The sequence below is a fragment of the Diabrotica virgifera genome, chromosome 1 (genome assembly GCF_917563875.1).
Source record: "Diabrotica virgifera virgifera chromosome 1, PGI_DIABVI_V3a".
NCBI lineage: Eukaryota > Metazoa > Arthropoda > Insecta > Coleoptera > Chrysomelidae > Diabrotica > Diabrotica virgifera.
In genome coordinates this window covers 296644583-296664216 of record NC_065443.1, presented here as the reverse complement: position 1 = coordinate 296664216, position 19634 = coordinate 296644583, and the positions used below count along the sequence as shown (strand labels likewise).

Genomic DNA, 19634 nt, shown 5'->3' with positions numbered 1-19634 from the left:
AAATGAAAATCAATTTTTTCCAATATATATGGAACACTATTAAAGATTTTGTATTGAAAGTGGACATGTGGGATTATTATGGCAGAAACATCTTAAAAAAAAATAACAGTGAAATTTGTTCACACCATAAAAATTTTATGGGAGTTTTGTTCCTTTAATTAAACCCAAGTAGGTTCCAATTAAATTATTATTGTGGTACCATTACTTAAACACAATGTTTTTAAAACTTTTTTGCTTCGTAAAACTTTTTCGATAAGCCAGTTTTTATCGAGATATTTTGAACATTTGTAAAATCCAACAGATATTTTTAAATGATTATAAAGACCTGGTAATAATATTATGAAAATAATATTCTACATATTAATCTTACTTAACCATTAACAAATACATATAATGTGGATTTTATATACATTATACATTTTATATACAGTATACATTATATGTGGATTTTACAAATGTTTAAAATATCTCGATAAAAAACTGGCTTATCGAAAAATTACTAAGAAGCAAAAAAGTTTTAAAAGCCATTGTGTTTAAGTAATGGTACCACAATAATAATTTAATTGGAACCTATACAAATATTTGGGGGGTTTAAGGGAACAAAACCCACATAAAATTTTTATTATGTGCACAAATTTCACTGTTATTTTTTTAAGATGTTCCTGTCATAAGAATCCCACATGTCCATTTTCAATGAAAAATCTGCAATAGTTTTCGATATATTGGAAAAAACTTCAAGAACCTATAATTTTTTTATGCACATTTGTATTAAGGTGGTGAGTTATGTTCAATCTAACTATTTTTGGTCCCCGAATATGTGATTTAATTTATTATCTGCCTTTTTGTACACCCTGTAGTATACAAATATTTAACAATATAATTTATTGATCAATGTAGTAGCAATATAAGGATAACATTTTATAAAACATTTTCTAAAAAAGTTCTCTTTCTTTGTTATTTTTTTAATTAAATGGAAAAAATCGGGATATACCAATATTTTGGATCAAATACTAACTTTTTTTTGTTCTGCAGACTTAGAAAGGGCCGAATACCAGGTTTGAGGGTTCTCGCATTCATTGCCAATTGGATATGGCCCAAAGATCGCTGCCGTTCCGGTAGTCTGTCGAGCCTCACCTGGCATCCAGACTACCTCCATCCAGGATCCCCCTCCAAATCCCTGGCCCGCATATCCAGGGCTGCAGACGGCCGGTTCGTCTTAGTTGATTCCGTACTGAGTCTACGCGCAGAGAGCTCTTCTAACATTTCCAGCAGTGATGACGGAGGGTTTCTACCAAAACGAGGCGCTAAAAACAGAGCTTCGTGGCGCAGACCGCTTGTGGGCTATCCCAGTGAACTCAGCTTAAGATCCGACGCATCAGGACAATCAGCGTCGGGGTTTCCATCCTTCTTCATGGGAACGAGATACCAACAACCTGCTTTGAAACCAATTCAGACTATATACAGTCCGCAAACTCCTCAGTTTATGTCAAGTAGCCCAGCTACGTCTAGCGGACTACTGTTATCCCCGTGGACACCAATGTACTTCAGTGACTTAAGCTCGGTTAGGTATACTAGTTCCGGAGAGCGATCTTATCCAACACCACCAGGTTTCATGCAGTTAAAATCAGTCCACGAACGCTACTCACAAGAATTGCCTCCTCTAAAAGCTATTCACGAGGAGCATCAAGGGTTTATCCCTGTACATCCCATCAGGGACAGTCCTAGAGCCATACCACAACATCGGCTTATAAGAGGTTCCAGGTTCCTGCCCCCAAGACATGCAAGAATAGCTCGTAGCGCTCCAGAGCTGGACCACCTGGACAGATCGCCCGAAAGTAGATCTAGTTCTAGCGGTTTTGGTAGCAAAAATACCTCACAGCAGAATCAGAGTTCCCATAGTGGTAGCACCTTCATGAGTTGGGGCCTACCTCCGTACAGACCCCCTCCGCCAGTGCCATCCATGCTGCCTCCACCCCCTCCTTCGCTCGTAGGCCACTGGTTAGACATCGCTAGTTCTTCCCCCTCTGCTTCAGACCACATCCACAAAGCCGTTGACGTCGGAAGCGTCGATGGTCACTACGAGTTTGACCCCAGCACGCCGACTCCCACTCCCTCCACGCCGACAGGTTCCAGAGACATAGACTTAGACACCTCCGGGCCAGGACCACCCATGCGGAAGAGCTACGGAATCATCCGAAGTAGGTACGACAACATCGACGCGAGAGTTCAAGCCATGAAAGAAGAGTTCAACGAGTTCAGAAAGAGGCAAGCCAACAGGAAACGCAGCCAGGAGTTGGAGAGTGTCTGTTGATATCCATTTTCGTGAGTGCGCGATTCCCATTGATCTATCCTGTACCCCATTCGCAGATCTAGTGATTACTGTTATGGCTTTTATCTCAATATTTCAGTTGAAAATTAGGCACAATCATATTTAAAAAATACAGTTTCCAGCTGATAAACTAAGTTTGATTACATCTTAGTTAAAAATATAATCATCAGATCCACACAGTGATTTCACTTTATTCACAACACATTATATATTTTCGGAATGACAATTTCATCATCAGTGATGCTTACAAGCTATACATGCTTGAGCCACTAGAAATATCTGGGTGAAAACCAGGTAGATTTACCCTCAGGGCTAGCAACCCTGAGTTGTATGTTGCTGTGATCTAAACTCAAGGAAAACTTCATGTATAAATAAAGTTGGTAAATATTAATTAACAACAATCACTAGACCTACTCAGTGGCGCACAGAATTGATTTTCTATTCCTCAAAAACTTATTTTTGTCGATTTGAGTGTGATATCGTAACCTCTACAAGCAAAACGAAGCATGTTCTAAATCTTTTAATAAATTTGAAAAAAAAGAACCAAATCAGACGTTATAAGATCAAATTAACTATTAAGAAGATTGTAAGGTACTTTTAAATTATGAAAACACTTGTAATAGGTAATTTCTAAAGTAGGTTTAAGTATGAAGCTCAATATTTGGATTGTGACTGGAAGCTAATATTCTATCTTCATTTGAGCCCCGCGTATGTTTCTCTTTGTCTATATTTAACTATTTGTTGCACCTAAATTGGATTATGATACTGGGTATAATCTTTATTATTAACCCATTAAAATCGGAGTTTTTTTTGCAAGAAACAAAAGTAAATTATTCATATCAATTGATTTGAAAAGTATTAATTAAGAATTTTTAAATAAAAATTATAATTTCTGTTTATTTTACACAAAAAAACGTGTTTACAAAAAAGTAATCAAATCGAAATTGTTGATTTCTTTGACGACTGGTGTTGCGTTTACGTAACGCCAAATGCGGGCAACCAGTAATGTTGCTTCGTGTATATGATGTTGCACTAACTGGCTAAATGCGTTAGAAAAGATCACGAGAATTTCGAAAATTTCTAATAAAGAAGCGTAATGCTAAATATATTCTTTTCATGCTACATACTCATGTTAAACAAGGAGTCTATAAGCTTTTGTGGGGACGCAGTGAAAAGAGCGTCAACTTACTGAGTGTAAAAACTCAGTGGTCGTGAGTTCAATTCTTGGCGGGAAGGGAATTTTGATTTAAATTTTTTTTTTGTCAGAACCGTACTCTCCCAAGGCACCACAGTTGTTTGGATATAAGAAGCGATTTTGTGTAACTATACCTAAACAATGTATAATAAGTCGAGCTTCTCAGTACCCACGAGAAAAAAGGCTTTTGTAAATTGTAAATCTACTACTATAACTGTAAAAATCTAAGACGACTTTTATGAAAATGAAGACATTTATTTGCAATAATCATATCAGTTTAGAACTAAGACAAAGAATGGTTAAGTGCTATGGTTGTTCTGTATTTTTGTATGATGCAGAAATGTGTGGATACTAAAATTATCGACCCATAAACAAAATTGAAGCATTGGAAATCTAGATTATAGATGGATGTTGAAGATACCTTTCACACCAAGAAAAACTAATAAGGAAATACTAAGAAGAGTCAAAAAAGATTGAAAACTGCCAAAAACTGTTAACACCGGAAAAGTCTTGTCTGGGACATATGAAGGGTACACGGGCCAAACCGGCTAAGTCCATTTTTGTAGAAATTGCATTTTTTACGTCATCTTGTAGTAAATTCCAGTTTGCATCTTCTGAAACCTTTAAACAAGGCAATAACAAGACAAGTCACGAGAAAAAGCCCATAAATATATGCCTATACACGAGAAAAATAAGTCAAGTCCATGTATAACGCAAGTCATAATAACGCAACATAAACAGAATGTTATTTTATTTTCTTAATCCGGAGAATTAACAAATTACTATAAAGCATTTGTTTTTTTATTGAACAGGGGAAAAAGCGGCTAAGTCACTACCCTTTAAGGTACAATGCTGGATTCCCAGGGCTGAACTTATTATAGCAAAGTTAAACTATTCGCAGAATATGAAAAATATACCTTATACAGTTTTTCTTTGTTGGAAATATTTTTTTTTGTAAGCATTTATTACCAATTAGAATTACATATTCTATGAGTTAATTTGATGACAAAAACAATAACTTATATCAACTATAGTATTGTACACTAATATGGCGTTATGAGGTACATCACCCAGCGGTTTCACCTCAGTTTCAGCGAAGATCTATGGGCCATAAAATCTTCTGTTGTTTAGTGGCTGCAGTAGTGGTAATATTAATTGGTTGGGGTGGCCTTCCAATTTCTCGTGGTGTCTGTTGGCTCTTCCTTGAATTGCTGTGCTGACTAACGGGATGTTTAGGTCTCTATGAAGGGTATAGTTGGAAACGTACCACGGGACATTTGCGATGGTACGTAGAATTTTTGATTGAGTTCTTTGGATAATTTTTGTATTTGATTTGCTGGCACAACTCCATAGTTCTATACCGTACGTCCTTATAGGTTTGATGACTGTTTTATAAATGAGCAGTTTGTTCTCAATTGAGAGTCGAGATTTTCGACCTATAAGCCAATTAATTTCTTTCACTCTCAACTCAATTTGTTGCTTCTTTAAAATGTGTTGTTTCCAGTTTAATTTAGAATCAAGATGAAGCCCCAGGTATTTGACGATATTCAGGCTAATATTTGGGCATTGGTCTTTCCTTAGTGTGAAAGATATGTGTTGACTTAGTTTTATTAGCTTTTATCTTCCATTTCTTTAACCACTGTCCAATTTGGTATAGGTGTTCTTGAAGTTTTAATACTGCAGCTGTTAGATCCTCTTCAATTGCAAATATTGCTGTGTCATCAGCGAAAGTTCCAATGGTGGTTTGTGGAGAGGTTGGTAAATCGGATGTGTACAGTACATAAAGAAGTGGACCCATTATACTACCTTGTGGGACTCCTGATTGAATTTTGTTACGGTTTGATAGTTCATCCTCCACTTTAGTTTCAATTTCTCTGTAATTTAGAAATCTAAGACTCAAGCTAGCGACAAACATAACACGGACTAACAATTAAAAAATTCAATAACTCAAAATTGTTATTCTGTGACTTAGCCGGTTTTTTCCGTGTACCCTTCATATAGTAAGGGAAAATCGATATAAAATACTGCAACTGATCCTTAATGGCAAAATGGAGGCTCGGAGAAATGTAGGAAGAAAACAAGTTTATTGGTTAAAAAACATTCATGAACGGACTCATATATCAAATGCAGGACAATAATTATTCCAGGTTGTAGAAGGTCGAAAAGTCTTCGCAATGCTGATTGCCAACGTCGTATAGTTCTGATAGGGCCCATAAAGAAGAAGAAACTGTAAATCAGTGCTATATTCAACAGGTAACATCCACATATCAAATATTTTAAAAATAAGGGAACTTTTTATTCAGAGCTGGTGCTTATGTGACGTCATGATTACTATGATACGCTATAATTACAACAAAAATTATTTTATATTTATCCCACTTTATTTAGTGTTCTCCTTCTCATGGGCATCTTTTAGTGCGTCACAGTTTTTCGATTTCTTTCTAACGCATTAAGTTGGAAGTGACAGAAAAAAAGGTACGCCCGTGATTAAAATCATTTATAACATTTATTCTAGTTGTTGATAGATGGCGCAATAATCGAACAAAAAATTATGTATGTATTATACAGGGTGTCCAGAAACTCTACCGACAAACGAAGACAGGAGATTCCTCAGATAATTTTAAGACAATTTAACCCAATTCACCTAGTCCGAAAATGCTTTCTAAGGGAGCTAGAGCTCTTGGAAGATGGCGTCATGTAATTAGTTTTTCTTAAATACCTCCAGAACGTTTCTATTTAGAAAAACGAAAATTGGTATGCTTATTTACTTTCCAGAAATGAATCGATTCAATCCATTGTGAATTTCTAGTACCGGTCATAGGCGTCCGTTTTGGGTAGGGCAATGGTTATTTTATCGCCTAACTTTTTTGTATTTAATTTTTAAGCATTTTTGACTCTGAATTATTAAATTGTGAGGTATTCTAGTACTAAAAGGTACTCTTACTTTAAGTCGATAGAATACACCGTTTTCTAGAAAAATCGATTTGAAAATTTTTCGTTCTTTGAATTAAAAAAAAAAAGATTAAAAAAAAAACTATTTAGAAAGTACATTTATTTATATTCCAGAGATTAATCGATTTCATTGTTGGCGAATTTCTAGAAACGGTCATAGGCGTCCGTTTTGGGTAGGTCAACAGTTATTTTATAGCATAACTTTATTGTCTTTAATTTTTAAGTATTTTTGACACTAGATCATTCAATTATGAGATATTCGAGTACTAAAAGTTACTCTTGCTTTAAGTTGGTAAAATACATCGTTTTTTTTTTATTTTTTTCAATTTTTTTTTTCAAATTCCCAAAACTAAAAACATTCAAATCGATTTTTCTAGAAAACGGTGTATCCTACCGACTTAAAGTAAGAGTACCTTTTAGTACTAGAATACCTCACAATTTAATAATCCAGTATTAAAAATGCTTAAAAGTTGAAGACAAAAAAGTTATGCGATAAAATAACCGTTGTTCTACCCAAAACGGACGCCTATGACCGGTACTAGAAATTCGCAATGGATGGAATCGATTCATTTATGGAAAGTAAATATGTATACAAATTTTCGTTTTTCTAGATAGAAGCGTTCTGGAGGTATTTAAGAAAAACTAATTACATGGCGCCATCTTCAAAGAGCTCTAGCTCCCTTAGGAAGCATTTTCGGACTAGGTGAATTGGGTTAAATTGTCTTAAAATTATCTGAGCAATCTCCTGTCTTCGTTTGTCGGTAGAGTTTCTGGACACCCTGTATATACGACTATAATCTGTACAATTTATAAAACTATACAAATCAAAGAACATACCTTTTTATAAATGAAATAAACACAATTGATTTGTTTTTATACCACATTACGATTACGATTCTGACAACTGTCAGTTTTAATTAAAATGTCATGCTATTATATGATTCTCTACATTCTTAAAATCATATATTACATCATTAACGACACACTGAAAGACTGAGAAGAACTTTAAATTATAGTCGTATATATATTATGTAATAGGTAAATAATCAGTAAATAGGTAAACCTTAGGCCGGTCGTCCATTGGAAGCGTAGTCGCGCGACTCGTAGGTAGCGCGTATACGTCCGTGTAAGTAGGGCTTACAATACCGGAATTCCGGGATACCGAATACCGGGATCCCGGACGATTTTTGTCCGGTATTCGATACCGGTATTTATAATAAAATACCGGTAGTTCGGTATTAGCTTAATTTATAAAAAGTGAATTGCTGCACAATAAAATTTCTTCTAAGATATTTTTTGCTATTACAAGAAATTATTTTTGAAGATAAACAACCAATATCATTGTAATAAATATTTATTAAACACATTTATTACACATACAAGTCAAGTATAGCGCTTTATAAAAGCGTGAATGTCGTTAATTTAAGGCGAAGGGTTGTATCAGCTTCTACAACCAAATTATTAAATCTCGTCTATACAAATACATAAAATGAGTTATATAAAAATTCTTAAATCTTTAAAATTAGACTACTTTATTTTATAAATAAGCCGTAAGATATATTAATCAGAATTGTTTTTACATTTTCAGATCTATTTTTCATTTTTTTGTGTATTGTGGTGTATAAATTGGACTCACTTATTTTCTGAATTATTAATAATAATTGAAAATATATAAATATAGCGGTCTAAATACAGAGTAATCCATATAAAATATTAGTCATAGTAAGTTAAACTTTGTATTAATATATTTTAAAGTTAAATTAATTTACAAATAGCAAATTACATAAGTAAAAGTACTATCCTATTATATGCAAAATTTATCCTAGAATCAAATATACCTATAGTTTTTCTATTTGCACATTTTTTGTATCTATCTATTCCTACTCTCTATGTAATGTTATAAACAACATCTACTCAATTTAAAACAAAATTTAATAGGTTTCATACATTATTAAATAACAAGTCGATACAACAACTGAGGATAGTATAAATATAACGTGTATATTTTTATTCATAATACCGGTTTTAATACCGGAATCCCGGTATTTGAAATTTTAAATACCAAATACCGGTATTGAGATTTTGGCTCGGTATTGTAAGCCCTACGTGTAAGTGCGATCATGCGACTGAGCGACTGGTATCATCCACTGCAGGCGACTGTATACTACTTAGTTCGCGACTGTCGAACTGACTGTCATCATCAAAAGAAAGTGTATTTTTGTGAATAGCGTGTAAAATATACATAGAAAGGATAGTTTGAAAGGAATAAGTTATTACACAAATATGTATGTTATTTATTAACAACTTTAAAAAGGTTTGTACCTTTGTACAATGGCCTCCCCTTTAACGGGAAGCGACTCTTCCATATATTGTTGGCGATTCAAATTTACACGAAATATTGACTATACTTTATCAGTATTTAATTACATTTTTCGCCAAATTATTAAAAAACTTTAAGTAATTTGTTAATAAAAATAATTTAAAGATTTAGGTATGTAACTTTGAATTTACAGTGGAACCCCGTTAACTCGGATTAATCGGGACCGCGGCCGATCCGGGTTATCGAAAATCCGGGTTAGCCGGAGAAAATGGTAAAAATTAATATAATATGGTATGCTTACAGATAAACTCCGTTATAATTGTCACACAGACACTGGTAAACCACGTTCGCGTTACGCACAAAACCACACATACAAAGCGTGCGTCGTCGAGAGTCTCATTTTAATCTTTGCACCGATTGTCCAAACTGTCTTTTGTTATCATTTTGAAACAAAATTCTTCGATTTTAGTTCTATTTTTCTTCCAATCCGATACTGTAGATGTACCGACACCAAATATGATGCTGCAATATTCGCCTTTATCAATTCTACTTTAATGCTTCTAGTTTCTTTTCCATTGTCACTACAACATTTTACGTTTTGTTGCCCTTACTTAGACAAAAAACACGCAAACACAAAATCTGAATAGATTTACGAACGATTACAGAACGGAAGCGAACAATACGACTTTACTACACACAATACCGTCTCTGATGTTATGTTATTTAATAAGAGTGATGACTAAGGCCATTGTTAAAAAAGAATTTTAATAGTCTTTTAGTTTTTTCTAAACAATGCTAAGGCAGTTTCAAATAAATAAAGGATACTACAGGTGCCTGTTGTTTTCGATAACACGACAATGAATGTGGTGTGCCATGAGTCATTTTTACTATGGTATATGTAGTTCAAATTACACAAATACCCATTATCTCTCAAATATTATATTACATACATTTTTATTGTTGAAATGTTTCATAAAAATCGGTCCGGGTTAGCCGGAGTTCCGGGTTATCGGGGGCCGACTTATCAGGGTTTTCCACTGTACTTGGTTTAGATGTAAGACGTTTATTATTGTAAAAATTTTAAATAAAAATTCTTTCAAAAATTTGTTAATCCTAAAACTATAAGAAGTATTCACTTCTGTTGGCACTCTGCAAGTGCCACGCTCTATTTTTTTATTTTTCGTTTACATTGTAATTATATATTATAAAATAATAATATTAAAAAACTCTCATCACTAGCACCTACTTCTTCTGCAACTTTCGACCACAATTTCCTTTGAACATCACGTGAACGATATATCTTGTCTTTCATGTTCCACATCGGAGACTTTTCATAAACGGCACTAATCAGTTTTTCGTTATCAATTGCCATATCGAAAATAACACAATTATCGAAAATTAATATAATATCAAAAATACCTGCACAGATATTTATTACAAACCATTGTAGCATCAACATGCGATTACCAGCGACTAATCCCATTCTAGGGGGATCGGTCGCCAGTCGCCTGTGGTCGGCCGAGCCCGGTCGCTCAAAGTCGTTTGCAGCGGATGTTGTTTACTTACATTTTATTTGTTAGGATTAGTCGCTTCTATACGGGCGTATACGCGCTACCTTCGAGTCGCGCGACTACGTTTCCAATGGACGACCGGCCTAAATCTTTTTTTTTCGACTCTAGCGCTATCTATCAAGAACTGGAATAACTGTTATACATATGTATGTATCACGGACGTGCCTTTTTTTCTGTCACTTGCGTCACACTGAAAAAGCCTCTGACAAGAACCATATCATGTTTTAACTGATTTTTTAATTGCAAAAATGAACAAATGATTTAAGTATGAACAAAGAGAATGGATGTATTTTCTTTTAAGCAAACGTATTATTTCACAAAGTACTTTTATATTTTTTACTTTCTAGAAAAGCCAAAAAATTTTTTGCCATATGATCCCATTATAAATGACTGGTTAATAGGTGGACATATACCCAACTCAATTTTATCTTTTATTCAGTTGATATATATGTTTTGTTTCAATTTCCTGTTGGACATATTTTCTGTCTGGCATATCTGTGGTTGTATCACGAGGACCATCCTGCTCTAGTTTTTAAAAATGTACTGAGGCTATGTGACCATCAATATTACTCAGTTGTTGAAACATTAACATTATATTAACATATTTTGGCCTTTTTGTAATTATCGAAACACTAAAGTATATTTTTTTAATTTCGATCATTTATATACCTGGGGTGTCAAAAATCTAATATAAACCATTAAAGTAGTTCTTTGTTGCGTCCAAAATCAAAACTTGAGATTGGGTGCGTTCGGACGACCATAGCGGCTGGCTGTCAGCAGAAATTGGCTAATTGGTTGTATCCAGCCGTGATAGGGAAAGCTTAGTAAATCTCTCAGCGGTTGACTTCCAGCGGTGACGTCTGACAGCTACTGCTGGCTCAGCTGTCCAGCCGCTGTGGTCGTCCGAACGCACCCGTTAACTTGAATTCAAATAAAGTATGTTTGAAAGATTTCAGAATTGACAGCTGTAAAACGTCACCAAGTGACTTGACAAACATATATTAGAACTTTGTTCTTTTGAATAGGTTCAGAAATAGATTGAAGAAAAGTTTGCAGTTGACAGTTGCCATAATATGTGACCAGTTACTTTAAAAGAATCTGAACCTCTAGAAACACATTTTTTCTTGGGAAGGAGCATCGGAGAAAAGATTTCTTCTAACAATTATCTTATGTTTCAAGAGAAAATGATTTAAATAATAATAAATATAATAATAAATATTTTTATAGATATAATAACAAGTAGATTAGGCCAGTTCCGAAAAATAGCGTAACGCGGAGCAGTTCGGGTCGGTGGTCTATCTATCTCTCTCTACCGGCGCTTAGCTTTCTCTCTCTAGCATATTATGGCCGCCGCCTCTGTGTTTGTGTCGTTCCATTTACTCCCACCTCTTGGTAGATGCGCTCACACTCGCACGACAGACAAAGATAGCTAGACCACCGTACTTGATATTAGCGTTACACCCCGATGCATTGAGTGGCATATAATAACTAGCCTGGTCTATTGTTAACGTGTCTCTGCATATTTTACAGTTTATAGGATTGACAGCTGTCAAATGTCGTTAAGTGTAGTAACCAGAGACATGTTAACAATAGACCAGGCTAGGGATATGCCACTCAATGCATCGGGGTGTAACGCCATTATCAAGTACGGTGGTTTAGCTATCTTTGTCTGTCGTATGAGTGTGAGCGTATCTACCAAGAGGTGGGAGTAACGGAACGATACAGACACAGAGGCAGCGGCCATCATATGCTAGAGAGAGAAAGCTAAGCGCCGGTAGAGAGAGATAGATAGACCACCGACCCGAACTGCTCCGCGTTACGCTATTTTTCGGACCTGGCCTAATCTACCTGTTATTATAACTATAATAGTAACAGAAGGACAGCTTTTTCTGTTTTAAACGTTAGTTTTAAATAAACTTGATTTGACAGCACTTCAGAGTTGACAGTTGTCAAATTTTATCAAATCACGTAGGTACCGAACAACTAACTAAACACGTTTTTTCTTTTCCAAATAAGATAATATTGAAGAAATGCTTTCATCCACAACAAACAGATCCATTTTTTTACTGATTGAATTTTGACACACCCAGTTTTTTGCCTTATCTGTCGATCGTGGCTCCGAAATGTAGCACGAGATGCCACGTGGATGAATTTGATTCTAAAAAAAGTTAAATTCGTATGAATGTGTGTAGTATTACGTATGGTTGGTTCTAACAATTATATAAGGGTGTTTTATCAGCACCGGGGGTTTTTTCTTCCAGTACAAATCCATATTTTCACAAAGTACACGTTCTGACGTGTTCGAAGGAGTGGTAGATGGCATGGGGAATGAAGAAGTCTTTCTTGAAGTTGATACGGCACGATATATGTGATAAATACGATATTTTTGTAAACACCTTTGTGTATAAATAAAAACGTAGTTTCCTTTTGACTTGAATTCATTCCAATTGTCCCCATTATTAATGTAATATACAAGTTAACGAATCAGAAAAATAGATTTTTAAATTATATATCTTATTCGTTTGTTTAATTCTTAGGATTTTGTATCACACGGTTACAGAAGTAACAACTTCAAAGCTCATTCTTTCCATGTGCCCTTACCACTCTTTTTCAATAAATTCTAACGCTTTAGCGCGGTCTCCCAGACCGTGATCACCGGCATTGGTGTAACCGAAAGGGGTAATCGCCTAGATTCTTGTGTTCGCTTGCCATTATTTATTATTTAGTCCCCCCTGTCCCCTACTCGAGATTACTTCGATTACGCCATTGTTCAACAAGAGAGGCTGTTGCGTTTTTGTAATATTAGATGTTTAGGGTCACATAATATAGATCCGCCTGTTAGGGGCGCATTAGGGCTCCGGTATGACGAGCCGATGCAGAGTAGTTGGATGCTGCAATCTGGAGAGGATTCGATTGTTTGACTTTAAAACTCTAAAAACTTTGGTAGAAACTAGGGCAATTCCTCTAGAAGACTTTAAAGCGTTATATCCCAAATGTAAAAGGAATGACAAGAACGAGAATTTGGGTAGTAGAGATGTCAATAATGAAGTGAAAATCCAAGACATAGTAACATGTGATAAAATAAAACGAAAAATAGGTAAATAACTTCATAAAACCAAATCTCCAGAGTCTATAACACTCGTCATACTCATATACTGAAGAGACATAACATCAGCAATAGTGAAATATCCTTTTGTGTCGCAGCTTCCAACTACACTGCAACTCTCACTTTCCTTTTTAATTTAATATTATACTAACTAATACCAAACAAACTAAATGGTGGTCGGTCTAAGTGCAATAATATTTACTATGCTCTTTTGAGCTTCGAGATATTGAGATGTTGGTGAAAGATCTTCTCCTGATTTAGACGATTCGGTATTTTTGATTTTTTGGACGTCGGGATACTACTCGATATCTATTAATTTGTATATAACTGTGATACTCTAGAAGTAGATGCCACATATTTATTAAAAAGAAGAAGAAGTTCGATATCTGAGGTGTATAATATACTCCCCGCAGCCTAGTTTGTTTGGTAAACTCCGGTCTCTATGTTTTCGTTGAGGGACATGTACTAATGGACAGATCTGTGAAAATTTTCTTGAAATTTTAATTTATATGATGGCCAACCATGCTTTGTAGTGATTAGTTCTGCAATTTCTAAAACAGTTGTCAGTTCTGATGACATTTCGGTAAGTGTAAACCATCCTCATTAGGAATTTTGATTTCATTAACAAACACCAAGCCAATATTGAAAGCAAATATTAAACCAATGATAAATCGGTAGAACATGGCGCTACAAGCACGAAAACAAAGATTTAGGACCGAAATATCCAAGATCTTTCACATAAGTAATTTCCATAAGTCATTGACTACAATAAATTAATATAAATGCTCTAATATGCTCAAAGAATGTTGTTTTCAGCAGAAGTCTTAAAAATTCTTTGTGTTTACTGCATTACTGATCAACATAGCAGGTATTATATAACAAAATATTGTATATAACAAAAATAATAGAGTAGATTAGACCATAAGACTCTTAATTTCAGGGTCGTAAATTCAACCCCACGTTGGGCGCCAATGTGTAACATTGTGTATAGGAAGGTATGGAAAATCAAATACAATTTTCTTCCTCTTGTCTACCTGTAACATGTATAAAAAGTATGCAAAGGATTTTTTTATTTTGCTAACTATTTGTGTCACATATTTCTGGTTATGAATAACAACATCAAGAGTTAATGAAAAACTGTTTAAAAAATAGAGATTTCACTGATGGTGACAAATACCGAAAAGTTTTCTTAACCTTTAGTCAACAATTTGAGAAATTTTTTTACTAATCACGCATACACGGCTGCCACATAAAAATGTACAGATCTCATAGTAGATTTATTTTTTTTTATATATTTCCTTCGCAGATCTGTCCCCAATATTATGATAAGTTTCGAGATTTAATGACTAAATCAAATACTTCTGTATTTATTCAATGAATAATATATTTTACTTATTAAAGTTTTATTTTGTTAAGAGATGTTTTACAAATTTCTTGTTGTAGTGATATCTGAGTTAGTACAATTTGAATATTTTATTTTATAGTTCTGGGGACCTGATATTATTCGGAGCATTGTCTTAAGAAAACCTAAAATATACATAATATATACCTACACCGCAAATCCCACGGTATCAAAACAGATAAGGAACAAGGATAGAAGTTCTTAGAAGGACAATTTGTTTGAAAAATAATGTCTTAAGATACTATAAACTAATTTGAAAAAGGTGATATACAGACCAGCAGACCATTATTTCTAATCTAATTAGATGCCGTACAAGATATGGTTATTTATTTGTTTCATATTGCTAGTAAATACCAAACCTTCTTTCATAAAGCCTGTGTGGTTTATGCTACCATGTTATACAAAGGATGCAGCCATTACTGAACATCCTCAAGTTTCAGTCCGTCAATTTCCAAATCTATTCAGTGTTTTTTGCAACGGTGTCCAACATTTGAGGTTAGGTTAGGTTTTGTTTAATGTGAGCTAAGCTTCCACTCGGCCTAAGAGGTCTATTGTGGCTCATCCCTAGGTTAAAGTTGTTCCTTCAGCCCAGCATCTTTAACAAATAGTAGTAGGTATGTCCTTTGGTGACACTTCTACGAAATCGTGAGGCTCGAGTTTACAAAGGCCAAATGTATTGAGCCGTATCTTATGCAATCTAGGAAGTTGCACAAAAAGTGGTCCACCGTCTCGTCTTTAATATGAGAAAATCTCTTATGTGTACTTTCTGTCAGTTAGTTTCTATTCATGGTCATTAATTCTTATAATACGTATCTAAAAACTACTTAGGAGATTCTTAGCAGAATTCTAGCAATTATTAGTCTATAATCTTAATATAATATTAATATATATTAACTTATTAATTTAATAATGCACCAAAAAACTGCTAACATTCCTTATTTTTGTCCAGTGGCGTGCAAACATTCCTGGTCCTACGCCTGGATACAAATTCTTAAAAAAATTATATAGACTGATCTTTCTTGTTATTGTTCTGAATCGATAGTCTAGTCGATATTACTCAGTTTTGCTACCACATGGTGAGAAAAGCCAAAATTCATGAAAAAGTGGCATTCCTTGTTTTTCCCCTGTACTCTTCATTTGGTACCATTTCCCACTCTAGATAATTTTTTAATATCTCTCCTGATTTTGTTCCGGAATAACCTCGCTTTGCTTCCTGGCGGCTTATCTACATTACCTACCTTTGTCTCCTTCTCCATTTATATATGTAAATGAAAGATGTTCAAATATGATCTCCAAGGAGGTCTCTGAGGTAGGTAGATGACATCGCTCCTGCTATGTTTAACGATGCTTGTCGTTGGAGCTTACTGAGCCTCTTGTGGTCTTTTGTTGCCATTTAGACCACCGTACGAGTGCTCTATGCCTAATCGTAGGTCTGTCTATAGCCACATAGAGCCAATACATCTGTCTGTGTATATATCCCATGATTTTCCACATAGCGTCCGACATGTTCAAAGGAAAAACTTCGATTTATTGGACATTCTATCCAGGTGGGCGTTGACTTATAGCCTTTATTACTTGAAGGACGCGGTATACTCTGATTTTTGTGACAATATTCAAAAAATTTCTTAATAGATAAAGTCTAACTGAACAAAAACGGTATGTTGTATAGAAAAATTAAGATATCATCAAGGGACAAAAAAACAACAACTCTTAAAAACGTCCTCCAAATGATATCCGGTCTTCATCTACGATTTTTAATTAATTGACTGATTTAAATACTCTTTAAGCATTTGGCTAGTGTAGGTTCCAATTTTTGAGCCTTTTGAAGAAGCGACACTAATGTTCAGTATTGATTAACACACAAAAATAAGATTCATGTAATTGTTCATTTTGTTTGATAAGACTAACTCGTATATAGTAATTTATTGTAGGTTCTTCAGAGGCTCAAAATTTGTACTAGCTCACAAACGAGTACTTTAGGTGATAATTGGAGGCCCAAAAGCATTGCAGTACAGATTTGCTAGAATATTTGGCAAAGGGTATATTTAAGACTTTAAGATACTGCCGCTATCTTGAGTTTTGTTAAATGGCAACATAGTCAAGGTCTTTGTCACAGAAAATCTTATTTCTTTGCCTTTCTCGAATTTCTCCCGTAAAGGTGTAATTAAGGCCTAATTGCCATACTAATAGGGTTTTGCTGTCATATATTGCTTGAATTTTATTGTTAAAGTACATCATTCAAAATTGTGCCGGTACAGGATACACTAACAGCGCTTTCACACATTAAGAATTTGAAACGTGCGTGGGTTACAACGCACGATGACATTCCAATTGTGGCTCGTGTAATCATATGAAACCTTTCTCATAACACCGAACGTTCCAACCGCCGTATAATGAGAAAGGTTCCATATGATTACACGAGCCACCATTGGAATCTCATCGTGCGTTCTAACCCGCGCAGTAACGTCATCAAAAAGCTGATTGGTCACAGAGTAAATACCTCGATGCCACATTTTCTGCAACTCTATGTCGTTATGTAAGCATAATACCGTATAGAAATATTCCGTGAGATGCTTTTGGGCCTTCGATAAAATGTTAAAATTCCAAAATACAAAAAAATTCTTGCCAATGATATTTATTACTGATAAATAAGGACGGAGACATTTTTAATAAAATTTTGCATGTTCACTAGGCACCAGATCTTTTCTAAAAGTTGACGGAATAAGAATAAAACTACCTGTATATTGATTATATCATTTCACAAAGCACACTGACGATTTAGTTGTAGAATTTTTAGTTGTAAGTGTTAAGTAGAAAAACTGACAGTTGTTACTGTGTAACTACGCTGTATAAAGCATCACATCTAAATAAAATACAATAAAATGTTGCCAGATCTCAAAAGGATTTTTTTATTTTTCCTACTAAACCTACCTGCCTACCTAACCTAAATACGCCTGAGCAAGAAACAGAGAAAATAGAAAGAAGCCTGTTAACTCATACATCCAGTCGTAAGGCATACAATTGTAAACATGAGAAACATATATATCAAAGAAGCTTTACAAAAAACAAGAAAGAAAAAGAGCAAAAAAAATTAAAGAATAAAAAGGATCTTGGAGCAAAGAACATAGCAAATGAAGTACTAAAGAAGGGCTTCAATTTGCCTAAGGTATTAATAAAATACTGACTACGTTGCCTACGCAACCACAACAATACTGACTCTTAAAAGGCGACAAAAGACCTGACTAGAAAACTATAGAAAAATATCACTCCTATATACACTAATAAGTTGTTTCCTCAATATTTAAAGATAAACTTGAAAGACTAATGGAAATAAAAAAATAAAGAGGGATTCGGAAAATGTAGACCTGTAGGGGGCACAGTCTTTCACGAAAGAAAAAATAGAATTTAACACATCTGCATATGTGTGCTTGGTACCTATATTTCATCAAGGTATTCGGCAAAGTGTGACTGAACCATATAATAGAGATACTAAAATACAAGAGACAAGAATCTTCGCCACCATAATAAATACATGGATTAAATGGACAAAACATAAATCAAAGCAGGAACTCATTCATAACAGGAAAACAATTAAACCACAAGAAAACAGGCAAGAGTATATTTTCCTTTAATTTACCGCTCACAAAATGTGATATATTATAAAGAACAACAATCGGATCTGCAGTGGTCTGTTTTGCAGATGATTCTATAATAATTATAAGGTTTGCTCTAACCCGTCACAAAAACCGTTCTTGAACGGTTACGAGTATGCGCAGTAACGAAAAATGTGTTACTGCGCATAATTATTTGTTATTGCGCATGCGCGTAACGGTTCAAGAACGGTTTTGTATCGATTTGGAACAAACCTATAGTAAACCGAAAACAATCTACAGTGATCTAAATAGGGCTCTTCATTCACAGTCATTTGTTTCGAGCTTCTGTCATATGTCGTATAATCCGTGTATATTACCTAATATTATACACAGATTATACAACATTTGACAGAAGCTCGAAACAAATGACAATCGATGAAAAGCCCTATTGATGTATAACGCTAAACACTCAGATGTATATCGAGAATATCAAGAGCTTCTAAATACCTACATTCGACAATATATAGGGTGAGGCAGATAACTGGCCTATTAGAAATATCTCGAGAACTAAAGGCAACAGAATCATGAAAATTGGAATAAAGGGGTTTTGAAGGATGATCTATTAAATGAAAATATTTTCATCTCTTTGCAGCTTCCGGTTATACCGGAAGTTGCTTATAACTTCGTTTTTTTAAATGGGACACCCTGTATATTTTTACATTTTTGGATTCTCTTCGATGTCTTCTTTCTTAAAATATAAAGTTTTGTAATATTATACAGGGTATTTTAAAAGATAATTACGTTTTTTTTATTAATTTCGTAGCAACATTCACACCCTGTAGAATTGTAGTAGTTTGACATCTAAAACTCTACTTACGTTCAAATTATTTTTAATATACTCTACTATTGTTAAGAATCATTAGTATAGCTAAATTTTTAATTTTAGTATACAGGGTTGGTCGAAACTCGGTATGAGTATTTTCTGAGTTTTCTTAAATGGAACACCCTGTATTTTTGTATTGTAATGAAATGATATTTTATAGTACTTTTTTATTTCTTAAGCATTCCCTATACCTAATAACTGCTTTAATTTGTGGGTTATTGGTGATTCAAACTAAAAATTAATTGCACCAAAAAATACGTCAAATTTTATTAGGTTGGCCGTG

General features: G+C 34.4%; 1 protein-coding gene across 1 annotated transcript in view; it reads left to right on the top strand.

The window, feature by feature from the left end:
• LOC126885627 (protein turtle) overlaps positions 1–17776 on the top strand; it is a 672203-nt gene extending 654427 nt beyond the window's left edge. Inside the window, exon 18 of the mRNA XM_050652257.1 lies at positions 1033–17776. Within this exon, the coding sequence (XP_050508214.1) occupies positions 1033–2311 (1279 nt within the window). The 3' untranslated portion in view covers positions 2312–17776. The remainder of the gene's footprint in view (positions 1–1032) is intronic.
• The last annotated feature ends 1858 nt before the right edge of the window (positions 17777–19634 follow it).